Below are 26,680 nucleotides of genomic sequence, written 5' to 3'. Positions count from 1 at the left end.
GTATGCAGTGCCTTAGTTCCTCATCTGTAAAATGGGGATAATAGCACTTAAAGATTGCAAAGTGCTTTGAAATCTAGTAATGAAATTTTCTTATTTAAGAAATAAGTGGTATTCTGTGCAACAGTAGCCAAAATTTCAGATAGTGTGACTTCTTTTTAAGTTGTCCTTTTTTTTTTTTTTTTCAACTGCTAATATGCAGTGGGAAATTTGGAGTTTGGAGCCTGTTTCAAGCATGGAGATATTTAACAATTGTTATAAAAGAGGGGTTTAAGGTCAGTCTCTTCACCTCCCACAAAATCAGTCAAGTTTACTGTGCTGTCAGTGAGCCTTTGCCAATAGTTACAGTCAATTTTATGATGCACCATTTACATTATAAAACCATTTCTAAGCATAGTTGAGCCACAGCCATGGTTTTACCACCGTGCAATAATATAGGTCCCCCCATCCTGCAAAAGATGTGCACAGGTAGACCCCGTGAACCTGTGCAAAGCTGCACTGAAGTCAGTGCTGATGCAGGGGACCGCCTGTATGTGTAACTTTACAAGACTGAGACCATATTTACTAAGAATATAGATAGAAAATGCCTTTCTATAAATGTCTTAGGGGAGTAGTGCTCTTGGCTTTGATCTTACTGGCACAGGCCTGAGTGGGGGAGGAACACTTTGTGGCTGTTTGTCATTTACATTAAAGCCCTTTACTCTGCCAGAACAGCAGGTAAATTAGAATGAGCCCTGTTTTTGGGGCAGCAATGGTCAATACATATTCATACAGAACAATGAGGCCCTTCTGATTAGGGCTTTTGGTTGTTACCATAGTATAAATCTTAGATATTTTTGGTAATAACATGCATATTTGACTGCTCAGTGGCTTCTTACTGTGTTTCAATTTTACATTGAGTCTTTATTAATTTAAGTTTGAGAGAAGAGCTGCCTTTTGCCTTGCTTTCCCTTGGAAAAATCCTAATTTTATTATTTACTGACCCACCCTAATTTTTGTATTGCTTCTCCTTAAAACCTTAGCTTTCATTTATTTTCTAAATTACACATTTTTTTTGTAATGTTTGTTGTTGAGGTTCCAGTGATGCAAAGGTGTATATATAAGTGCAGCTGCTCTCTTTCCTGGACATGAAAAGAGGAAAATAACATTCTCTATAGTGGTACAAAAACCTCTTTTGGGTTGGAGAAGTAGCCTTTTAATCTTGTGTTGCTTTATTTATATATTGTCCTCTTTCATTCTTGTTACCCTTCCTTTTCTTCAGTCTATTTTGTGCCTGAGCGTGGTGATGGTGGTGTCCCCGTAGTGATATCATTAATCTGCAGAGTCCTGCAGTGCTGATAGTTATTAAGGGAGTTGGAAAAACTACAGTGGTTATAGTACCTTAAAGTCACTAAATGAATCCCGAAAAAGAATACATACAATACACTGAAAAATGCATTTTCTAGACATTTTTTTAGAAATACTGTCAGTTTTCAGTGTTTCTATCCAGCAAATGATGATGGTGTCTGAATTCAATTAGAGGCTTTATATGGTCTTAACTCCCAATTCATGTATCTAACCTAAACTTTAACTTAAATTGCCCAGCTGCCTACATAGTGGAGCTCACAAGAGTGTGGCTGTGTTTAATAAACTTTTTAGCAGACTTGATATATATTAGCTTATCGCTAACTTACTACTCTTAAATGGATGTAGTGAACAGAGTACCTGCAGTTTTTTGCCCTCTGCTTGTCCTTGTCTTCATAAGGATATTTATATTTTAATTTTAGAAAAATGTGATGAAGAGCTAGATAGTCAAATTCATCAGACACGGTTTACCTACAAACCTGTTTTCAGGTACTTGCATAATACTTTAATAATAATTAATAATAATGGGTTATATAGCTTGTTACTGTTCTAAGTCCAAAAGTGCAACTTTTCTCCTGAAGTTAAATGCCATTTCAATTTGTAGAAAAAAGCATAAAACATGCTTTAAGAAAAAGGTTGAAGAAATAAAGCTACAGTCAGTAAGCTAAATTAAGCTATTTTTATTTGCTTTAAATGTAGTTCTCGTTCCATACATGTACTTGATGTCATCTGACAGTCTTTTCTCTTTAAAAAGAAAAGCAAAAATTTTGATACAACACTTATACATGTAAAAGCTCAGCTATAAAAGTCAGGAAAAAAGTCCCTAATTCAGTCACGTTACATTTTATTAAAGCATGAAATCCTACATATACACAAGGATAGAATTACTTTATTCCAGTTCCATTCAGTATTTGAAATCAGATTTATAGTTCACATTTTAAATGAGTTTAAGCAGAAATACTACTTTTCTGAATTTATGACTTTATTTTTTTTTTAACATCCTTCAATAGCATAAAATAGAAAAGGTAGGAATAAGCAGTAGCATATTCACTTTAAATGAAAAAGAAATGTATAAATAAAATAAAACTGATAGCTTCCTTGTGTAGTCAAAACTGGTTTGTACCAGCAGTGACTTAATAAGTCAAGAGTTTGTAAGCTGTTGTTTTTTATACAGGACTCCAGGGGATTTAAGGTGTATGGGGGCAAGTTATCTATTTTTAGATACTAATGTGTCTTGTTTTCTGGTACTGCTAGTAAAGCTAATTGCATCAGGAAGTCACTTTAAAAGCAGTGCCCACTGGGGAAGATGAGAATTACCAGAATGGATTCAGTGAGATATCGTAGATACACACATTGTAGCAACAGTTTTCAAATCTTTCTGGATTATGAGGAAAATTTCCTGGAAGTTCCACGCTTTATGGGTTGTTAGTAGTGAGTTAATGGACTAAGTCAGAATACCTTATCTACATACAAAATAGTTACTAAAAAACATCTGTAATTGAATAATATATCCTTTTATAATCATCTTTAAAATTATAGTAAAAAGGATAATTAATAGGAAAAATATTGCTCACTTAATATCCCATCTTTAGGAGAATGAATTTCGTTAGGCTAAGGTTCAGAAATAGAGATGATTGGAAGGATGAAAGTCTGTGAGTGCCTATTCTTTCCTTTCCTCACTTACACCCTTACCCCCGAAGCAAACAAAAACACCCTACCATATTATTGCGGGAAACTAGTAATGTCTTACAGTCCACTTTATCCTAATGGTTGATCATTGCTCAGTGTTCCTGAAGAAGTTAAAAGAAAATGTTCTGTGGAAAATGTTCAAGTTAACAAGACTTGTCTTATTTAAGCATTTAATCCCATTTATATCTCGAGACAACTGGTATCCAAGTAACTGTCCAGTTTTTCTTGAATTCCAGTAAGGCAAACTCAGCCATTACCTATAAGAATGGAAAATCCGAAGCTTGGTTACCCTTGAGGAAAAAATGTCCCTGTTCTATTTAATTTAAACTCATTATTTAATATGTATTTGCAAGCGTAGTCATGTGTTGCTGCTACATTCTTAAAATGTAGCTTCTTTGCTAAGGTTTGTTTGATCTCCTTTTGGGTACGTATAGGTTGAAATGTACCCCCGTCGTATACGCTGTAGGTTCCTTTGCTAAACTTGGCAATTCAACAGAAGTTCTCAAACCTCTTCATATCAGACCATATCACATCTCCAGCTCTCCTCTGTGGACACCTCCATGAATTTATCACTGTATATACTTCCATTGTTTTTGTGTCTCATTTGGAATAGAAGGATTTTTTTCCCTCTGACAACTTATATCTATTTTTTCTCTTAGAAGTCGCTTTAAGGGCTGCCCCAATTTATTTTTGTTGAGTGCTAGGAATTATGAATGACCCATTAATTGAATATTACTCTGTAGACTTGCTGAGTCTGGCACCAGTTGCCATATTTATATAGATCCTATGTCCCGGGTCAAGAATTATACAGTAGTGGCTATTCCCTAAGAGTATGGCAGAGGGGACAGGCTTCAGAAGTGCTTAACACTTAGATTGAAAGAATAAACGGATTTGCCCAAATGTAGGAGTCATTTACTGATGCTTACAAGGAAATCTAAATGAATTCCCTTCCATGTTGTATCACAACCAGAGTTCCTTTGAGCATGTGCTTTATTCTTCTTCCATGACCATTAAAGGAAGGGTAGGTGGGTTGTAGTTAAAAGTACATGGGAAAACCCAGCAGGGAAAGTTAGGTCAGAGCATGATTAAATCTGCATATTTAAATCAGCTGTCAAAAAGGCCACAGTTAATAAAATCATCTTAGTAAAATCAGAAGGGTTATTCTTGGACGGCTATTTTAAATTCACTGCTGCATCTCTGAGTTAGCCTTTGGAAGCTGATAGGATTTTCTGTTGGGGAGGGTAAGGAGAATACTGATTTTACCTCTTCAGATTGTTTACGGGAGGCAGCAAGTAAAGCTGACGTGCCAGTCTCAAACAAGAAGTTCTGTTATGATACTCTGAAATACAGAAGGCCATGTGCTACAAGATGTTCCTTCTTTGTTTTTGTTTACAAAATAAAGGTTGGGGTGCTATGGTTACATCAGTAAGTAGCCTGGCGCACAGTCTCAGTGCATCTCACTTCACAATATTCTGTGTTTTGCAGCAGCTTTTATTTTGGTTTTCTCGATTAATGTAGACGTTTCACATCTTGTAAATCGCTTGTGGTGTATGGTATATTTCCTGAAAGAAAATTTGTAGAGCACATTTCTAAGGGGACATTTGGCAAGGTGTGAGTTGCATAATGGTTAGTATTTAGAGAAGATGGGATATTTTTCCTTATTTTTCTTTAGTTGTAAGATCTAATTATAGGTGAATATAATTCAGGTTGCTGCTGGTTTTTTGATAATTTTAAAAAGGTATTAAAGATGCCAGGATCTAGGGCTAGGAGCATTTTAATGTCTAAATAAATAATGAAGATGAATACATGCAAAATACTTTTTTTGGGAGGGTAGGGGTGAGGGAATTGAATATACCCACAAGGGAAAGGAAAAACCTGAAAAGATAATGCTGAAAATGAGGATGGGGTGATAGCTGACAGCAAATTAGACATGAATTTGCAATGTGATATGGCATTGCATCATAATGCCATATCACATTGCATCATAGAAATGATCATTTGAATTTGCTGCTACGTGTGCAAAGACATCTCACAAAAGAGAGGCAATACATAAAATGTACTGTATTGCAAAGACCTGAATTTACAGGGAGGTGATACTGAATGAGTCTCATGTAACTGTTATGACGGTAATGTGAGGGGTGTGCTAGATGTATATTGGAAAAGGGCAACAAAAATGATTAGGGGTATGGAATGGCTTCCATATGAGGAGAGATTAAGAGGACTGAGACTTTTCAGCTTGGAAAAGAGACGATTAAGGGGGAATATGATAGAGGTCTATAAAATCATGACTGATGTGGAGAAAGTAAAAAAGGAAGTGTTATTTACTCCTCATCACAAGGACTTAGGGGGTCACTAAATTAATAGGCAGCAGATTTAAAACAAACAGAAGGAAGTATTCACACAATGCACAGTCAACCTGTGGAACGCTTTGCCAGAGGATGTTATAAAGGCCAAGACTCTAACAGGGTTCAAAAAAGAACTAGATATGTTCCTTCAGGATAGGTTCACCAATGGCTATTAGTCAGGATGGGCAGGGATGGTGTCCCTAGTTCTGTTTGCCAGAAGCTGGAAATGGGCGAAAGGGGTGGATCACTTGATTACCTGTTTGGTTCATTCCCTGTGAGGCATCTGGCATTGGCCACTGTTGGAAGACAGGATACTGGACTGGATGGACCTTTGGTCTGACCCAGTATGGCCATTCTTATGTTCTTACGAATGTTTTGTGAAATGGGGTTCCCCGAAGTGCAGATGTAGTTCTGTTAGCACTGTTGTTCACTGCTGTGCACAAACACCATTGCACTGTGGGTGAGGAGTTCTTCTGTGTCATAATCTGGATTTAAATACTCATAAATTTGTTAAAACAAAATACTTCTGTTTGTTACTAGGAGCTAGGTAACTGGCCAGACTGGAGAATATTAAGGGTGCTGTAATTTAGTGAAAAGCGGTGTGAAATGGCCTTTAGTGATCAGACAGTTGATAGAAGGGAAGCCTGCTAAGAAACTTTTTATAACCTTTACTGAAATTTGCCATAGTAATTAAGCATGTTCATACTTATTTACAGTATGCGTGTTCCTTTCCCCTACTCTCTTGTCATTAGATTGTGAGCTCCTTGAGCTATTGACCTTGTCTTTTCTGTTTGGACAGCTCCAAACTCTTTGTGAGTGATACAGCGTAACGCACATTCAGTCTCTAAACATGTTTTGTTTGGCAGTGTTCTCAAGATCCGCTTTAATTTCTAACACTTCTTGTTTTGTAAGATCAGCAGTCCTTGGCAGTGATCTTGGAGCGTCTGAGAGTTGCTTTATAAATACTAAGAAACATAAGAGAATGTATATCAGCACATAAAATGCAAGCAACAGACCTTATATAAGGCTGTTGGCTGAACATAAGAGCACTGTCCACAAGGTCTGCTAGATGATAGAAATTTGCTGTCTAAGTGGTTTATTTAGAACACTTAAATACTTTATACCACATATTGAGACTACATTAATGAACTATTAAGATTCAGATTTATTCATACAAGTAAGAAAATAGTTTTTCCATAATAACCTTATCTTTTGCTATTCTACATATCTGTTACGTGCAGTGTGTGATTACATTATGAGTATTTAGCACGTGCCTGTCCCTTATGTAAGAAGACAAGTGAGTTTTATGGAGTAAAGTCAGATTTAGCTGTAATGACAGTAGTAGTATATTATTAGAATATACTTGTATAGGGCACAGGACATACTTTAAACTGTGCTGTTTTTTTCCCTTTTTCTTTTTTTAAATTGAAAACTGAAAAATAGTCGTCTTTGTCTTACTAACGTTTGAGATTTAGAATGCTTGGTCGCCTCAGATTGTTCAGTTTACCTGTTTTCATATTTGTGAACTCGGTTACATGTTGTGTTCATCTTGCTGTCTCACAGTAGTAATACTTTTCTGCCATGTTTCTTTTAGATGTGAATGAGTTGAAAGAGTGTCTGTATGTGCTGGTGAAGGAACAGCAAGTTCTAGCCACACAAACTGCCACGACAACTCTTTCGGCTCTGCGGCTGAAGCAGAGGCTAGTTGTTCTGGAACGATATTTCATTGCATTGAACAGAACTGTTCTTCAGGAGAATGTCAAGGTTAAGTGGAAAAGCAGTAGTATTCCTCTGCCTGCTGCGGACAAGAAAAGGTAATGAGATCAGGACAAGCAGGTTGCTCTGTTGCTGGATCAATTTAAAACAGATGTAATCTGTTTGTGACTTCACTAATGTAGGAGACCTTAGCACTGGTTTTTTCCCCCTTCTGGACTTAATACAAGCACCAGAGGTATTGTATGTATCTCTGAAGCAGTGGCTTTGGTCTTTGGTTGACACTTAAATATTGCCCCGTGCTTGCATTACACCATGTTCCTATAGCAGAAACTTCCTCTAAGCTGTAATACTATTTTCACCAAGATGTTTCTTGTGTGTCATTCTAGCTAGCTGTGGTCAGGCCTGTTTCAGAATTTACGTCAAGGGAGATCATATGACTCTAATGACATTAGTAGCTGTGTTGTTAGAATATACTTACATGCACAGGGCTGAAAAATAGTTTTCCTTGTCATGTGTTATCTTGACACAGGCAAAAAATGTTAAAAGGGAGTAGCTGCAGAGATGGCAAAGAAAACAATAACTGAACAAGAAATAGTGGGTAGATATAAATGTACATGAATTCCTAATATGCTTCTCCATTTGTAAGTTTTTGTACTTACAGTGCAGTTACTTTCCTGCTGTAAATAAACGTGCTAATTCTAGTTCACAGGCCAGGTGTCAGTGGAGGGAAGGGGCATGTTGTATTTGATCAAGAGTGTGAGGCAATTCAAATTGAAATTCCTTTGTTAGTGCTGAAAGCCTTTATTTGTCTGATTAATTTCTATACTCCTCCGCAGGAATGTATTTAAAGGAAAGAGTACTTATGAGTGATCTAGCAATGATGATGTGCCAATGTCTGGCTGTTTCTATTCCTTGAAGAAATCTTTTGGCCTCAGACATGACTTAAATAGACCAACACTTTTTAAAAAATCACACTGTTGAAATTTCAGTATAAAAAATTTAACCATTTTATTGGGGCAGCAAACCGAAGCAGTCAAATCCCTGATGTGCAACCAAAAGGAAGGACAAGATTGTCATTCTTTCTAAGAGAAACAGTGGGGTGGGGGGAGGTTGCTCATTCTGCAAGTAAAAGGTGAAACTTCTTTATTTTAATGTGATTTCACAAATAAAAATAAAAAGGTTAGCAGAAATGTGTTCACATTTAGTGAATGCTATTAAGAAAAATTAAATGTATGCCGCCTCCTTCTGTAACCATTACTGAACTCGCAAATAAAAGCATTGTTAATATGACCCACATCACAAAAATTAATTGGAAAAGAGATAACAAAAAAACTGTTAGAGCTTAGCATCAATAATTGGAGGGAGAGAATCCCTATGAGATTGTTGGGCACAGATTAACCAAGGTGTATCAGAGCCAGGTTGAATACAGTGCTGGACAGAAGATATCCCAGATGCAACATCATAGCTGCAGCCCTTAACATGACTGCAAGAGGACCATTCAAAAGCATGTGCTGTTGTAGAAAGCTTATTTTAATAGCTGTCTTTCAGTGGCATTCTTAAGGTGTGAACAGTCATGTCAAAATATGTACGAATCCTGGTTTTAAAAGTGTAAGACAAAAGTTACAGCTGGATTTGCACGAAAACGAAAACTGTTTGGAAAATAGATTGAAGCAGACTATAAATGCAACACCATACCCTTAGCAGAAATATATGATTGTGTACATAGAATTACAAAATCACTAAAGGGATATTTAACACATTAAAATATTTTAATCTGTAATGCTTTAGGGATTTAAAAATGAACATATAAAATTTTTACTTACTTTTCATCGTTTATGTTGTTACCTTTATTGAATTCACTGGGATGATAACCCTAGTCACTTTCATTTATTGTATCAATTTCAACTTGTAGTTCTCTTGCACAAGTACAGTAGCGTTGAGCTTCTGATTTTTTTTATAAAAAGAACAAAAACACTTCAATATTTTTATTCATAGAGGCTTTTGAAAATCACCTTGATAATAAGAGCCCACATTTGGGGCCTAAGCTAAAATTTTTTGAAAGATGTTTTGTCATAGAACATACCAGCTCTGAGAAAATCTTCAGGACAATGACAGTTTCACATGACTAGAGTCTTCTCACTAATTGGTTAACACTAACTCTACATTGGTCACAAAACTGAACAAGTACAACTTTTTTAGTCTCAGTTTTCTGTAAGGAGGCCTAAAACTAGAGCTTTCTTATCAACAAGAGTGGTAAGATTTAGGAACAGGTAACACACATGATATTAGTCTAGCTTCTGACTTATTTTAAACCAAGGTTCTTGGTGGATGGGGTTGATCTTTTTTGGACAATGGAAATGAATCTTGGCTGTTAACATTTAAAGAGCATTAACTTTCTCTCTCCAAGAAAGGATTTTGAATTTTTAAATTTTCTTGTCTTAGTCCCAGACCTGTAGGCAAAGGTGTAGAAGGACTTGCACGAGTGGGATCCAGAGCAGCACTTTCATTTGCATTTGCATTCCTTCGCAGAGCTTGGAGGTCAGGTAAAGTCCATTTTGCAATCTTATGTTTACCTTATTTTGTATAATTACATGCACAAACTAGGTTTAAAAGAACATTCTTAAGGTCACAAAGCTGAGCCAGAGAAAGATTGAGGTAAAAGTCCATTAATGTTGGGTGTCCAATTTGAGACATCTAGGACCTGATTTTTCAGAGTAATTAGCATTATGCAGCACTTCATATGTGCAAGGGATAGATCCCATTTAATTCAGTTGTGATTATGAGTACTCGGCACTTCTGCAAATCAGGCTCCAGGGTCTCGAGTCAGGGTCTCAGAAAATGAAGAACACCCAATTAATAACTATGGTTTAAGTGGCTTGTCCAGCGTACCATAGAGTTCTGTGGCAGAGGAAGAGATAGAATCCAGTTCTCCAGGGCAGCATTCAACTGCCTTAATAATAAACCATTCTTTTTCTTCTTGCAGTCCCTTGCCTTATTCACTACACACTTTCTAATCTCTGCAACAAATGAAGCAGAGGTCCTACAGACAACAGCCTCTTTCACTACACAACCCTGATTCATCTCCAGAGCAGGTCCCTTTTGTGCACTGAATGAGGTTGAGTTTCTATGGAAAAAACAGCATGTGATCATGTAAATAAAGACTGTACCAAAAGGCATAGGGACAAGGAGGCTGACTTAAGGTTGCACAGTCGCCTTAATTCTGACATTTCTTTTGCAGTCTTAAGTATGTTTCTAATATATTTTTGTGTAATATTCTAGGATTTTAAAGAAGGCAAACTGAAAAAAATGCCATCATGTGGCATTATATTGACACACACATGGTTTGTCATCATCAGGATTGCAACTTTTAGGTTCACCTGACAGACCTCTGCCCCTTGAGCTCATAGGGTAACTGATAGAGGATGACAGCCTAATACTGCTATGTAGACCAGCACTAGAGGATGACACTTTTTTCCTTTGAGTTTCATAGATGTTTGCTGATAGCCAAGAAATTGAGACTCAGGAATTTTGGGTTCTATTCCAAGCTTTGGAGGAGAGTGTTCTCTAGTGAGCACACTCTTCTGCCCCACCCCAGCTCCTTCTCCCAATTTGTACACCTCTGGTTTCTCAAATCAGTGCCAGTATCCTTCCATACCCAATCCTAGTCTCCTCCCCCCTGTTCCCAGTCTCCTCCCTTCCCAGGCTCCTTGTCTGATCTCACTGCACTCCATATACTTCTCCCAACCTCTCTTCCCACCAGTCTTAGTTCTCCCCCGTCTCCAAGCTCCTTGTCAGTTCTGTCTCCTTTTCAACCACCCCATTAGTTTTCTGTCCCAGTCTCCCACTCCTTGCTCCTCATCCAGTCTGTTTTCCCACCCACCATGTTCCTAATAGCAGTTCCCTCCCATCCCAGTTCCAGTTTTTCTCTCTAGCCCTCTGCCGATCTTCAAGCCTCCCCCAAGCTCCTTGTTCCAATTTATCCCTGTTCCTCCAATGTCTGGCCCTAGAACTTTACTTGCCCTATAACTTAAAGTAACCTGATAGGATATAATTGCCAGTTTTCACAAATGTAAACTCAGATAAATATTGTACTAGCAACATTAGTGTGTGGTTAAGGTAAAACAAAAACAAAATTGTATCTCTTTGTACACATCAGTTCTGAGTTTGAATTAAGCCATATCTTTAGGGGAAGACTGTCAAAAGCACAAACGTCAGTCTTAACTCCTGTTGACTTTCAATGTGAGTTACACATGTTATAACTGTTTGTGTTTCTGACAGTCCTTCCCCCTTACGTAAAAAAATGTTTGCTCTCTATTAGCATTTAAGAAGCAAAACTATGTGAGGGTGAATTGCATTCTTTTCTGGTTTGTACATCCCACAGAATTGTTAGTCTCCCATTAATTTATTTGCTTTGAGGTGCACAATGATGTACACTTCAGTTACCTATAATACTCCTCAGGTCTTATTTACTGGTGGTGAGATATGGGTCTGGAAAGAAAAATGTTGACTTTCAGATCCTAGGGTGAGTTTGATTGACAGTTTGGTGGGCAGGAAGAAGGCTTCTTGGGAAGCAGCAGATTTGAAATGGAAACCACTGAGTTGATGTACACTGACTGGTGCCACTTTTCAGAGTAGAACTGCACTGTAAGGTTGAAAAGGAGTTTGTTCAAAAACACAACAAAATCCCACAATTTGAAGTAGTCATAACTTTCACAAAAGTATTTCTTTTGTCTTATGTTCTCTCTGCTGTTCCTTGAAATAAAGCATTGAAGCAACTTTATTTTGTTGTTTTGTTCCATAAAGGGACATGGTGGTTGGACTAATTGCATTATTTTTTGGGGGAAAAAAGTAATTTGATCAAGGTCGGTGACCAGTAATATATTGAGCAGGCATAGATAATCTTTTTTATAAAGCCCAAAGCTCTGGGGAGAATGGCCTGTCCTTGAACACCAATCAAATACTGTTTGTCATATTCCATTACTCTACTGATTTTGATTCTGATGATTCTAACTTCCGAACCTTTTGCAGCTGTTCATGTAAATGATGAAGAAACAGATTTCTTGGTCATTTTAAATTGATCAGAATAAATATTGATGACTGAGTTTTTTCTGAGTGTAGAAGCTTCATTGAGTGTAAGAGTTAGAAAAACTAGACGTATGATGGAAGAGTGAAGAAGTAGGTTGGTTACATCTGGTGGAAGGGACTGCAGGGAGGATGGAACAGTCTACAAATAGGCAGAAGATGTTATAAAACCAGCTAGACACAGTGAGTCTTATTAGTCAGTGACATTGTTTCTTAAGGACTAAAACCTGAAAGACAGGATGAAAAGCACCGGAGCCATTCTTCCCTCCCAAGTCATATCTGTTTCACATGTGTTGCTATATCAACACCCCCTTCAATAAATTAGTTCTGACACTTTCCCCACATGCAGTTGCCCCAGTTAATAATACAGGGTTTTATCCCCGGAAATTTAATTTTGGGCTCTCCTTCCCTAGCTCCTTCCGGTTATTGATTTCAGTGCTCTAGTTAGTATGTTATGGGCTCTATTCACCCCAGAAGAAAAAACAAAACCCCTCCATCTGACAAATACAAGCCCCTTTAAGGGCTGTCATCCTCTCTGATTAACAGGAAGAGTAATCGCTTTCATCCCTCCTTTCCTTCAAAAAGGGGTAGTGATGTCCTTCTGCTCTGCTTTCTGTTTCTCTGTCCACCTCCAGAGAGGGAGCTAGTAGCTCTGAACCTATATGCTGCCCTCTAGCCTGGACATAATCTTTACTCAGCTTGATTAAATGTGGTTCTGAATTACTTTAAAAGTAACTGTTTTTAGGGTGCAGGTGATGAATGAAAGTTAAATACTAAAACTTTGTGTCTAGAATAAAAAATAATGGGACAGGCTGTCAGGGAAACTGAGGAGACTCCTACTGATGCCTATGATTTAGGAATAATTAGTCCTACTGTGTTGTGGGGTGCTTTGATGGTTAGCTATACAACTCCTTAAAATTCCAGTCAAAATTATTCTATGAAAATTAATCCATAATATATCTACTTTATACACTTACCAGTTTTGGTGGTTTGTAGTTGCTTTTTCTAAAGTTCACACTCAGAATGATTTTGAGAAAATATTGATGTACCCTTAGTTAGCTATCTAGTACATACTGTAAGATAACTGATATGTTATCTTGGCTGGTAGGTGAGGATGCAGACCTTTGCAGTGAATTGTTACAAGAATCTCTTGATGCACTACGAGCACTACCGGAAGCATCCCTTTTTGATGAAGGGACTGTATCATCTGTATGGTTGGAAGTTGTGGAGAGAGCTACTAAATTCCTAAGGTCTGTTGTGACTGGGTAAGTGGTTTTTTTGGTTTGTTTGTTTGAACTGGCATTGAAAGGTGAGTCTGAATTTTTAACAACTGATGGCTAAGCAAAAATAGTTTCTGGTAAATTGAGTGCTACATAGAGTAGTTTCCTTTTCTGATACCCTGGCATCAAGCAAGTCGTAGACAGACAGTCATGCTGTGTGTGTGTGTGTGTGTGTGTATATGTATATACACACCTCTACCCCGATATAACGCTGTCCTCGGGAGCCAAAAAAATCTTACTGCGTTATAGGTGAAACCACGTTATATTGAACTTGCTTTGATCCGCCAGAGCACGCAGTCCCGCCCCCCTGGAGCGCTGCTTTACCGCGTTATATCTGAATTTGTGTTCTATTGGGTCATGTTATATCGGGGTAGAGGTATATAGATATAGAGAGAGAGAGAGAGAGAGAGAGAACACACAAACACACGTACCACTTGCTTGATGTGGGCTCTCTCTAGAGTATCGCTATCTCGAAATGACCCTGTTTTTCATAATTCAAAGAAAATTGCTCAGATGTACTGTGCTTAGGTAACTTAAATGGACTATTTTTAATGTTCAGACTTAGCACATATATAATCTTTAATGAGATGTTATGTAAAAGTGAATGAGAATTGCATACTGAACAATACATTGTCCTTTAGTTTAAATTGTACAAAAATATTGAGTTTAAATTACACTTGGACGCATATTCAAATGAACACACATGGTCCAGTTTGCATCTTAATTTTATAGCAAATGTTGAAATGGGAAAGCAATGTTAATACAAAACTAATACTACAGACCTGGACTAAAAACTTCCTCCAACATAGCTATGTTGCTCAGGGCTGGGATGTTGGGATCCACACAGTTGGTGTGTGGCAGGTCTCCAAAAAGGGCCGTATTTTTGGAGCTGACTGTATCCGACATACACACACCCACATCATATATAATCTGAAATCTTATTTTATGTATGTTTAGAAGAGGTATGATGTGGCACTGTCAAGTGGTTCTGTAACGCTGTGGGTGAGGTGAAACAGTGGTACCCAAAATAAGAGAGTGTTATTTTTTGCACAGTTCCAGAAACACTGCAACGTGACTGCAACTACAGTTTTTACTGTTTAAATTAATTTTAGCACCTTAACGTGGTGGTTATTGGTCAAAGCTACCAAACGACAACGTATTAAGAGTTTTTTGCATGTGCATGTTTTTTCCCAGAAATGAAGCTGTTTAGCATGTGACAAAAATGGTGAATATCACATTTTGCAATATTTTAACATGAAATGTTTTCACATCGCATATTCTCCTGGGCACTTCCCACTGGGCAGAGGCCCTGAGGCCGATCCAGGACATGCTGGAGGGATTATATCTCCTGGCTGGCCTGGGAACACTGGGGAATCCCCCAGGAGGAGCTGGAACATGTTGTGGAGGAAAAGGAAGTCTGGTCCTCCTACTCTCCATGCCACTGCCGTGACCCTCACTAGGAAAAGCGGCATAAAGGAAAAAGAAGAAGCTATTCTTAATTATCAAAGTATTTCACAAGAGATTATAATAGTTTTCTGTATTTGCAATTGAAATTTGCTGAGCAGATCAGTCTTCCTGAGGGTTGTGCACCAGTAGCAGTAGATTGCAGGCCCATAGTTTACACTGCATAGTGGGTAGATATAAATGTACATGAATTCCTAATATGCTTCTCCATTTGTGAGGTTTTGTACTTACAGTGCAGCATATAGTTTGCCTGATAGGTTTTAATTTGTAAATTGCCTATGCATGCAGTATTAGCTTTTGAAATGTTCTAGAAAGTGGCTTTTTAATTCAGTGACACTTACGCACAGGTCAGCATTAGTGTTAGAGATGAGAATACACAGCTTCATATTATGAATATGGAAAAGCTATGAGAGAAAGAAGTAGCCTAACAAGAAGTAGTGAAGATTAAGTCCACAAACAAGTCCTTGCTTATGCACTGAAGTGGGATGAAGAGCATGTTACAGCTCTTACCAACCATGTCATCAACAATATGACAAACCCATTTGATCCTGAATTGCATGCAGAGGTGCTTATCAACATATCTGTTGGACTACATGTAATGTCAGGTGTATAGAAGTCTCTGCTGAAAATAGCAGATGTTTATGAAGAACAAATGAAGAAATTTGTGAGAGGTTCACTTGATGTTTCAATGTCAACTGTTCTTAGTCACCCAATAAGACTTGTGCTGACTGTGTCCCTCTTCCATGCTGATGGAACAATGAGAAGAACAGACAAAACTGAACAAGGGCATCAGCTGGAATCTCAATCTGAAAGAATCCATGAGCTAAGAGCATGCAACAAAGAACCTCCAGTGTATATATGGGATGCCATGGCTGTCATACAAATGATGGCTGGAGACAAATTCCACACATTCGATGAATTGGCTGCTGCGTATTTGAAGCAGGTCCCCAAAGATTTGAAAAGCTAATTCTTTAATCAAAGTTTTTTGACAGATATGACAATAGTAACTCTGAAAACTGCAGAAAGAGAGTGCAGGACAGGATTTAAGGTTGGATATGGGCAGGGCTGTCCCTAGGGGTTGCGGGACCTGGTGCGGAAGTGACAGATTCGTCTTTTCTGGGGCCGACCATGCAGGCCAATCGCACCAGCCCATGGGGTCCCCCAAAGCGTGGGGCCCGGAGTGGTTGCCCTGATTTGCCCTACCCAAGGGATGACTCTGGATATGGGAAATATCAGGTGATTGGTGGAGGCCCTGTGCTTCTGTGGAAAAAGTTTCTAAACATGGCATCCAATAAGCAATCACTTGTAAAATTCCTCTGTGAATATATGGTTCAAAATGCAACATAAGCAGTGCTTCTTGCTTTAAGGCTTTTCAAATGGTGAAGGAGCAAAGTGCATCATCAGTAGAAGTGTTAAGTCCAAGACTTGTGCAGTACTCAAGAGGAAGTGGACCTAAGGATGCTTCTGGATGCTGTATGTGCCAGTATGGCTTTTGGGTCTCTTGTCAAATGGAACCATAGTAATTAGGTCACCTGATACAGATGTTTTTGGTCTTGGCTGTTCACTATTTTCCAAAAATGGAACACACACATAACGTGGATTGAAACAGGCACCATTATCAGCACAGCTGAAAAGTATCGCTTCCGAAATACACAAGGGAGTTGAAGATGATTATTTATTTTAAAAACAAACCTCTGCACCTCCCCAAAAGAGAGTCAATACTTTACGCTTCATCTTCTCCATATCTTCCTAGGTATTTTTCTGCCCCAGAAGCTTATAATCTTCCTATAAATGTTGACATCATCTAGCACCTTGTAGATACTATAGTTGTGCAGATGTGTTTTGTTTTTTCCCAATGGTTTCTTTGTAAACCTCATGTAATGTGTTAATGCTGCAAACATTAATTTCTGCATCTTCAAGTATTTTTTGTTTTTTAAATAGTGATGTACATGGAGCTCCAAGTTCTAAAGGGCCAGCAAACATTCCATTACAAGACCAGCACTTGGCACTTGCTATATTGTTAGAGTTGGCAGTGCAGAGGGGCACACTAAGGTGAGAAATGAAGCACTTTTCTGCTCTCAAACAAGAGTACCTATTAAAATGTTCTGAGCAATTCTGGGCATTTAGTTTGTATTAGTTCAATGTTAACATTTTGATGCAACACCTATGGGTCCTCTCCGTAATGATTAGAGGTGAAATCCTAACCCCAATGAAGTCAATGGCAAACTCCCATTGATGTCAGTGGGGCCAGGATTTAACCATAATTTCCTATCATGAAGGGTAATGATGAAGGATGAAATATAGATAGAAAATTAGGGAATACTAAGAGCTCATGCTTCAGGGTCTAAGCCAATTTAACTGATGGGGATTAGAAAGAAACATATTTTAGTGAGCAGTCTATTACATAATTTTCTGCTAGAAGACTTCTTTCATATTTCTGTGAATCATCAAGATCTGTCTGTGGTCAATGATGGATCACTGTTCTGAGCCAGAATAGCAATTCCTGTGTAACTAAAACTTTGCAAGAAAGGAGGTGAAGGCTCATTAAAACTATCTTGAAATACTTTTTTGTGGACATTTGGTCCAGATCTTCCTCTGGTATAAGTGGTATAGTTCCATTGAAGTCAATGGAGCTGTGCTGATTTATACCAGCGAAGGATACTTTTAGTCTGTTCTTACAAAGTTTATCTATAACCACAACTTTTAAACAGATTGCTCAGTTTTCTAAATAACTACTGAATAATCAAAGGTAAAACTTGCACACATACCAAAACTAAAAAAACACCCCAAAATTTCAAAAACTATACTTCACTTTGACACTTTTGTTTGGGGGAAAAAAAACCCTAAACTAAGCAAAACTTTTAAGTGAGCTAGCTTTGAGTAGATTCTGCCCAATACCCTCACACACATACTACTAAACATGCACATCTTCTAAAATTTGATTTAATGTAGAACTTCAAATAACTTCTGTAGGAGTGCTTACAACAGGATGGTAAACTTACTCTTTCAGCCAAATGTTGTCTGCTGTTATGTTGCTGCTTCAACTCTGGGATAATGGAACAAGAGAAACAGATAATGAGCGATCTGCACAAGGAACAAGTGCACCCCTTCTACCTTTGCTGCAAAGGTTTCAGAGCATAATCTGTAATAAAGACATACCTAACGCCGAGGATGAGATTCAGGTATATGTGTTTGGTTTATTTATGAGGTATATTCTATCCAGTATCCAATTATTTGTGTCATGTTGCTTAGCAATCAAGTATAGATGCTCATTGTTGCTCTTCTAAAGTTTGTAACTCCACTTTTGTAGTAGTAATTTACACATCGAGATACATATACAACTGTTGTATTACAGTATGTACATTTTGCATTTTCTCGGGATGGCAGATTAGAAGTTTGCAGTATGTTTATATAAATATTGCATTTTAGATTTTGTTGTAGAAATAGTTTTTATGTGGTACTACAACTCTGTGTGGATTAATTTTCTTGAACATTTAACTTTTCCCATTAATTTGATTGAAACATTATTACATTCTTAAATTTTATTGGGAAGTACAGAATAGCACAATTGATACAAAGGTAGCATCAATTTCTCAGTGTATATGAATAATTGAAATTATTGCTTGCATGAGGAAGGAATTGTATATACAGATGCTGAGTCCCTTATTAACTTCAATAGGAATTACAGATGCTGAGTATTCACAAAATATGCCATATCTGTATCTAGAGAAATAAGGGAAAAGAACGTATGGGGCGTGTAAAAAGTACTCTGAATATTTTCCTGTTTTTAACTTTTTTATTTTTAACTGCTTTTCTTTGCTTTCTTAGATGCTGTCCTACTCCCTGAGTCCCAATGAGAGTTTTCTGAGGTACCTGACTTTACCACAGGACAACGAGCTAGCAATTGATCTGCGACAAACGGCAGTTGTGATCATGGCCCACTTAGATCGCCTGGCCACTCCATGTATGCCTCCACAGTGTAGCTCTCCTACATCTCATAAGGTAATCTCATATAATCGCAAATAAAAGGATTCTGTTTGTAGATGGACAATTAGTTTACTCTTTAAACTGTCAAGAAAGACCATTCAATGATTTTAATAAATCATCAGTTTACTTACAAAGAGAAGTGTAACTATTGGTTTTAAAGTATTTTCATATAGAGTGTCTAAAGTGAGTTTCCATAATGCATAGTTGTCTGATTATAGTAATCTGAGTATTTAACCTCCCTGCCTCTTTTCCTCATGTTTGGCCATAGCCAAATGAGAGGTATCTGACCAGGGAGGTAAGGTATAATTTTAGACTGAAATCCCTGTACAGTTAGAAATTTTTTCAGAATTTCCGTAATTCATTTTAAAAGAATCCAAAGTTATATAAGCAGTTCAGGAGTAATATCTGAACGATTTCCTGTAGTGGATATAAACATGTACAGACTGTACCAAAGAGTTTAACACTTTCAGTGGAATGAGGAGAATCTCCTTACACTCTTTATTTTTGTTTTCCAAGCTACTTTTTGAGCCCTGGGATCTTAGTCTTCTGTTTCCCTTCTTCTTATCCCCTCCTCCCAGTACCACCGGGGTTATCTGAATGTGGCTTATTCTGGAGCCCATTGTTACTGCTCTTTGCATCTGCCAAAGATTTCTACAGAATGACAAGCAAGTCATTCCCCAAAACCTATGGGTGATCATGCCCCATAAATGTACTATTCCCGGTGCCCATCAAAATAAATGGTTTAAGACCAAATTTCTTAAATGTTTAAGTCAGAGTGCTCTGGTATAGTAGCAATTTAAAGAAACCCCCAAAATTTTATATAACTTCACTGGTTGAAAGATCTCTTCTACATACTTGCTATAAATATTTATGGTATATTCTGTAAGCCATGTCGGTCACAGGGTATTAGAGACACAAGGTGGGTGAGGTAATATCTTTTATTGGACCAACTTCCGTTGGTGAGAGAGACAAGCTTTTGAGCTACACAGAACTGCTCTTCAGGTCTGGGAAAGGTACTCAGAGCGTCACAGCTAAATACAAGATCGAACAGATAGTTTAGCATAAGCAGTTAGCACAATCTGTTCGACCTTGTATTTAGCTGTGACACTCTGAGTACCTTTCCCAGATCTGAAGAGAAGTTCTGGGTGGCTTGAAAGCTTGTCTCTTCCACCACCAGAAGTTGGTCCAATAAAAGATACTACCTCACCCACCTATGGTATCTTTTAATTAGATTGTGATGCGTGTGAGACTATTTTTAATATCTTATTAATAGGTAAGGTTCATTGATGTCTTTCTTTTATAGCTGCCATGAATATTGATTGATTGAAGTATTGTTGAAGCAGCATAATTATTAGAAAAAATATCCTGGTGCTTGTGTTTTAATTAAGTTGTGTAGTGAACTGTAAATTCTTACTTAGCTTTGTTGCCTTACAGGGATCTTTGCAAGAAGTCATAGGTTGGGGTTTAATAGGATGGAAATATTATGCTAATGTGAGTGGTCCAATTCAGTGTGAAGGACTTGCCAATCTTGGAGTTATGCAAATTGCCTGTGCAGAGAAACGGTTTTTAATCTTATCTAGAAATGGACGAGTTTACACGCAGGCATACAACAGTGACACACTGGTAGGTGATTTTTACATCCATACTAAGCGTACCGTTTTCTATAAAATATGCTGCTCTGAGATTGTTCTTTCTAATCATTCAGATGTGTAGTGGAGATACTGTGATGCTACTAATCTTAAATTCCTTGTTTTTGAACCCTCAGCAGCAATGGTTTATCACCTTTGTTTGCCATGTTAAGAATTTTTCCTATGTTATAAATATTTGTTATGGTGCTCGCAACAATCCACCCTTATGAACAATGCCCTCTTTCTTCTCCAGTGGTATTGCTTTGCCGTTTATTTCCATGAAACGTGGCAATTGCTTAGCATGAAGTGCATTTAAACTAATGGATGTTTTGACTACCAGTGCCTAAGCATTAAATTCCCTTTACAAAATTATACTAAAACAGAAAAATATGCAGCGAAGACTATCTGAAATGATCGGACAAAGGCCAGTTTAATATATATTACATGCATTATAAGGATGGGACAAAATGAGAGCTCCAGAGCATCCTCTACCTTTCACCAAACCCAAATATTGGATTTGAACTTCTGGCCTGGTTCTCTGGTTTTATTAAATTAATGCTGGAATGTATAGTTCTGAAGTAAGGCCTCATTGGGGAAAAATCTAATTATCAAGTTGTCTGAGTTTTTTCTACACTCTGAGCAACATAAGTAACTTTTCTTTGTACATTGTCTCTAACTAATTTACAGGGACCACAGCTGGTGCAGAGTCTTGCTTCTAGAAACATTGTGAAGATTGCAGCACATTCAGATGGTCACCACTATCTTGCCTTGGCAGCAACTGGAGAGGTTTTCTCTTGGGGTTGTGGAGATGGTGGAAGACTAGGCCATGGGGACACAGTGTATGTGTAATAAAATACCATTGATTCACCAGCTTAAGCATAGAACGTATTTACAAATATTCTACTTTAATGTTAGAAACTAAGGTAGGATTAAATATGCAGACATTTAATAAATGTTAGTGAAACACAGCCACTTACAGCGAAATGACAACAGGCAAAAGATAACATAGTATGCTATAGTTGTTCAAGTCCTCCAGTACATATATATCATTCAAAGGTTGATAAGAAATTAAGCAAAGCAAGATGGTTTACAAACATACATTCCTTTAGATTTTGTCTTAATTATGTTGTCATGATTAGACCAGCAAATAAACTACAGTTGTTAATGACAATGGAAAGGGCTAGCTTTCCTCCGTTTTCTTTTCTTTTTTTATTTTTTTTTTATTTTTTTTTTTATGGATTTTAGACAACAATGAACATGTATGAAGGGAATGCGTGCTTAGCTTAGAAAATTCTGTTGCATGGTGAGATGATCCAGGAGGTCTTTTAAGGATATTTGTCTTAATTGAATACTGATTTGTGGCTATAGAAAATGATAAAAAATGTATCTAATCTGTTAACCAGTGGTAACATAAAGATCTTCAAGAAATCCAGCTCCACTTATGAAATCTGAAGCTGAGTAATCCAAAATGTCTTTTACAACAATCCAACTTCAGAACAACACATTCATGTATTATCAACTGTAAAATTACATCCTTTCTGAATATTTTCTTTTCTCTCCTTTTTAATTCAAAATTCTGAGTTCTTCGTGTGCTTGCATATGTCCATTCCACTGTATATGAGTATGCACCTTGTGCACCGTGGTTGGAGATCGTTTTCCCTTAGCAGTATCCATTGTGCTGGCCCAAGCACTCTGTTGCTACACGCCACAAAAGGGCGGAGCTGCGCCAATTCTCCTCAGTTCCACCAGTAATGGTTGTCGGAGTGATCTCAGACTTTTTGTCATAAGTGCGGCCCTCACGCCTGTGTGTGTGTGTGTGTGTGTGTATGTGTATATATATATATATATATATATATATATATACTGGTTTGTTAGTTTTAGCTAGTTTTAGCGATAGATTTTAGATTTAGGTCTTTTTGGACCAGTTTTTCATCTTTTGGTATTGGGATTGGTACTGGAACGATGCTGTGCTCATCAGGTTTTAAGTCCTTCTGGACCTGTGCTGAACGTATGCTGGGCAGTGACCCACACCTGGTTTACTTGAAATGTTTGGGAAAATTCCACATAACTGACAAATATTGCATTTGTAAGCCCCACTCAAAGAGGCTTTCTTGGCCCAAGTACCTATCATAGATGTTTGCAAAACAGTGACTTGGTCATCAGTCCATACTTTTGCTCTCCTTATGCCATTTCCTGTCAATCCATGCAAATTTCTGACAGGTTGCCCTAGAAACACTGGTCAGGTATTCTCCCAGCTCACCTCCACGTTGGTCTGCTTGTGAGTCACCTACAGTGAAATGGACATGTGCAAGCTCTTGAAGAAAAAATGGTTACCTACCTTTCTGTAAGTGGTGTTCTTTGAGATGTGTTGGATATGTCCATTCCATGACCCATCCTCCTTCCCTTCTCTATTGGAGTCTATCTGGAGTCAACTATGCACGAGGTGCGTGCACACCTACAGTGGAATGGATGTTTTGCAACAAATCTCTAACAACAATAGTTGCAGAAAGGTAGGTAATCATTTTTTATATTTTTGATAATTTCTGTGCCTATTTCTGGAATATTTGTAGTTTCAGAAGGGCACCCATCCTCCCATTTTTTCTCAGGCCTCATATGTCTGATCCCAGGAGTCCCTCTGCCCTTCTTATTTACTTGCCAAATCAATTTCAGAATGGTTCAGTGCAAATGCAAACTGTTGTGTGTTCCCCATTCCTTTTTTTCCTGTGTTAAACAGTAACATTGCAATGCTCTGTCTTGGCCCAGAAAGTAGGAGTGAGTGTCTTGTTCTGTAGCTGAACTAGTGTTTTCCATGCAGTATCCTATAGGGGTGTACTTAAATACTTCTGTGTTGAATTTGTATCCCAGAGGTGATAAGCACCACTGTGGTGACAAATCCTTACAGGATAAGGGAGTACTCCTGTCTTGGGGTTGAGAGTAGCAGGGAAGGCGTTGTTCAGATACAGCAATTGGAGCTCAGTTTTTCCCCCACAGTGAAGTATAGTGTTTGTGAAAACCACTGGACTGACTTATTTGGAGGTAAAAATACTAGTGATCAGACTTTAGTATGTCACAGGCAGTGGTAGTGTAAACTTCTCCACAGTGCTTTGCATATTGTGTTTGTTATTGATCAACATCAACCTTAATTTGCTTTACAGGTCCATTTATAACTTGCTGCAGACAGGTTACTACAGATCTTTTCACATAATTACTGACTCTTGTCTTCTCTCAAAATAGACCCTTAGAGGAACCAAAGATTATATCTGCTTTATCTGGAAAGCAGGCTGGGAAACATGTTGTTCATATTGCATGTGGAAGCACATATAGCGCAGCCATCACTGCTGAGGGAGAGTTGTATACATGGGGACGAGGGAACTATGGCAGGCTGGGGCATGGTACGTTCCTCTAATTTCTTAAAGCATGGTGTTCTGTTTGTGAAAATTTTAAATGTATGTCTCTTGGATATTTTTGACAAAGCGATTATTTTTTGTTTGGAAGGTTCCAGTGAAGATCAGACCATTCCAATGCTCGTCACTGGGCTGAAAGGACTGAAGGTTATTGATGTGGCCTGTGGAAGTGGAGATGCTCAGACTCTTGCAGTGACTGAAAATGGTCAGTAGCTAAACTTGCCGTGGTTAATGTCATTAGAAAGACATTTGTGGTGTAGGTCTTATGCTGAACGTTCATGAAACAAATTTTATAAGAGAAGCTCAAACTGAAAGTGCTTTTTCAGAATAGTCTCTAGGTGATTATTTATATTTTAATACGTATTTAAAAATTGAAAGTATTAGTAAAGGAGAAAAGTTAAGCACTAAATTTATATAACTTGCTACTCTTTCCAGATGTATAGTTACTCAGACTTCTTCAGACATCTCTTCAGCTCACCAGCTGTTCTGCTGTATATTCCTCCTTTTCACAAAAATATCATTTACCTACCTAGACTTCCAGTACTGTTTTTGAGATTTAAACTTTTTTGAAGTGGTCAGAGTACAGTTGTAACACATCCCTCTTGGATAGGCATAACTCTATCCTATGCCTTTCACCAGAGCACCATTTGCTCCTGCCACTGCGCTTCCATCCAGCCTCCCATTTCTCACAACTATGCATTTCAATGTAGCTTCTTCCTTTTCCTTCTTTTTGCTGCCTGAGCACCAGCTGAAAGCATAGGAGAGCCTCTCCTTGCTTTCAGTTCCTGTGCTTGGGGCCACAGCAGTTTGCATCAGCCAGGAAGAGAAATTGCAAGGAAAATCTTGCTCAGCCCCTGTATCTCTGGGCTGGAACATCCTCAGTACAGGCAGAATCCTCAGAGAATTTAGCTGCCAAATTCTAACAAGTCTATACTGAGCATGCGTGAACTCCACATTTTTTTGGAGACTCGTAATGTGGTCATATTTAGGTGACTTCCAAAAGCTCTAATTTGAATAATTTACTCACTTTTGTCAATATATGTAACTTACCTGAAAGATCAGTGCAATGTCTTCCTTTCTAGGCCAGGTGTGGTCTTGGGGTGATGGAGATTACGGGAAGCTAGGAAGAGGTGGCAGTGATGGTTGCAAAACTCCCAAGTTGATAGAAAAGCTTCAGGACCTGGATGTTGTGAAAGTACGCTGTGGGAGTCAGTTTTCTGTTGCTTTAACAAAAGACGGGCAGGTCTATTCCTGGGGGAAAGGTGACAATCAGAGGCTTGGGCATGGAACAGAAGAGCATGTTCGATATCCTAAACTGCTGGAAGGCTTGCAAGGTAAGTGTAACACAAAATCGGAATCAATTCTTTCTCAACCTAGAAAGTTGGAAAATGTCAAAAGTACTTAGTTTTTGGTGGAAACATTTTCTTTTATCATATATTGTATCCTAACTTAAAGAATCTCACCACTGCTCTCATTGATGTCAAATTGTAGCTTACTTGTATTAAACAAGTGTATTTGCCACCCCTTGTGCCTTTTATCTGAGATTTTACTTCTGTTATTCCGACAGACTTGTTATGCTACTCTATTAAAACCTTTTAATACTTTAAAATTCTTGTTTCTATACTCTTGGCTTTCTCTTTATTCCTACTGCTTTTCTCACTTAGCCTGACGGAAGAATTTTTGCATGTAAAACTCATTTAGGCTCCAATCTTGTAAACATGCACATGCTTAACTTTACATACGTGAATAGAACTGTTGAGAGCCATGGACTACTCATGTACTTAAAGTTAAGCATGTGCATAAGTGTTTTGAGTAGCCCAGAAAAGAGCTAAAAGTTGTTGCCTACATTTTTAAAAAACAAACCTGAAATACTGTTAGGGCAAATGAGAAAAGACAGTATTATGAAGTGGGTTTTACAAATCTTTGTAATTGACATATTGATCCATTGCATTTCTACTGTGATGAGGTCTCCTAATTGAAAAGAAATTCTGAGTTGTGTGGCAACACCAATTGACTTCAGCATGTGACACTGTCCAATCACTTTTCCATTTAATAGTGGAAATGTCAGCAAACTCTTCTAAATCAACAACTAAGCTAAATGGATGCAAAATAACACAAGATTTTTGCAGTCTTATACACTTCGGCACTTCAGATAGCTTAAGTCTCTTAAACCTTTCTGATTTTTTTTGGGTAGACTCTTCCAGTCTATCAACGTGGAAGGTAAAACTACAGTTTGACGTATTAACTCTGCTCATTTTTAATTGTGGTTTTAGTAGTTGTTGGTGTTGGTGAAACACAAAAGCTATTCCACTAATGGTTTTTTGTTAAAAAATGTATGTAAACTTTGTAGTAAGAAAAGTTTAATATTTGTTCACTTTTTGCTATCAGGGAAAAAAGTGGTGGATGTGGCGGCTGGATCTACCCATTGCTTGGCACTTACTGAGGATAGTGAAGTGCACAGCTGGGGGAGCAATGATCAGTGCCAGCATTTTGATACTTTGAGGATCACCAAACCAGAGCCTACTGCTCTCCCAGGATTAGACAGAAAGCACATTGTTGGAATTGCTTGTGGGCCTGCCCAGGTAAGCTTTGAATCTGTTACTCAGGATTTGTCTAATTCCACGGACAGGGTTGAAGACGAGTGTAGTACAGTAATTTAATTCCTACTTCTCCCTATGGTCTAAATCAGTGGTACGCAAACTTTTCCAGTCGCGTCCCCCCCGCTTTACCATTCACAGAATTTG

General features: G+C 38.0%; 1 protein-coding gene across 1 annotated transcript in view; it reads left to right on the top strand.

Annotated features, from left to right (window-relative positions):
- The window catches only part of LOC112110521 (E3 ubiquitin-protein ligase HERC2), a 214,573-nt gene that overhangs the window by 50,485 nt on the left and 137,408 nt on the right, over window positions 1-26,680 (top strand). The window contains exons 5-16 of the mRNA XM_024205561.2: window positions 6,970-7,189; window positions 9,534-9,634; window positions 13,282-13,438; window positions 16,859-16,969; window positions 17,928-18,099; window positions 18,746-18,919; window positions 20,339-20,527; window positions 21,220-21,371; window positions 23,767-23,924; window positions 24,028-24,141; window positions 25,019-25,270; window positions 26,325-26,518. Of these exons, the coding sequence (XP_024061329.1) occupies window positions 6,970-7,189; window positions 9,534-9,634; window positions 13,282-13,438; window positions 16,859-16,969; window positions 17,928-18,099; window positions 18,746-18,919; window positions 20,339-20,527; window positions 21,220-21,371; window positions 23,767-23,924; window positions 24,028-24,141; window positions 25,019-25,270; window positions 26,325-26,518 (1,994 nt within the window). The remainder of the gene's footprint in view (window positions 1-6,969; window positions 7,190-9,533; window positions 9,635-13,281; window positions 13,439-16,858; window positions 16,970-17,927; window positions 18,100-18,745; window positions 18,920-20,338; window positions 20,528-21,219; window positions 21,372-23,766; window positions 23,925-24,027; window positions 24,142-25,018; window positions 25,271-26,324; window positions 26,519-26,680) is intronic.

Source organism: Terrapene carolina, unplaced genomic scaffold, assembly GCF_002925995.2.
Source record: "Terrapene carolina triunguis isolate 2854851 unplaced genomic scaffold, T_m_triunguis-2.0 Scaffold23, whole genome shotgun sequence".
In the NCBI taxonomy this organism is placed as follows: domain Eukaryota; kingdom Metazoa; phylum Chordata; order Testudines; family Emydidae; genus Terrapene; species Terrapene triunguis.
Note: the sequence above shows the minus strand (reverse complement) of the source record. Positions and strands in the feature narration are given on the sequence as shown.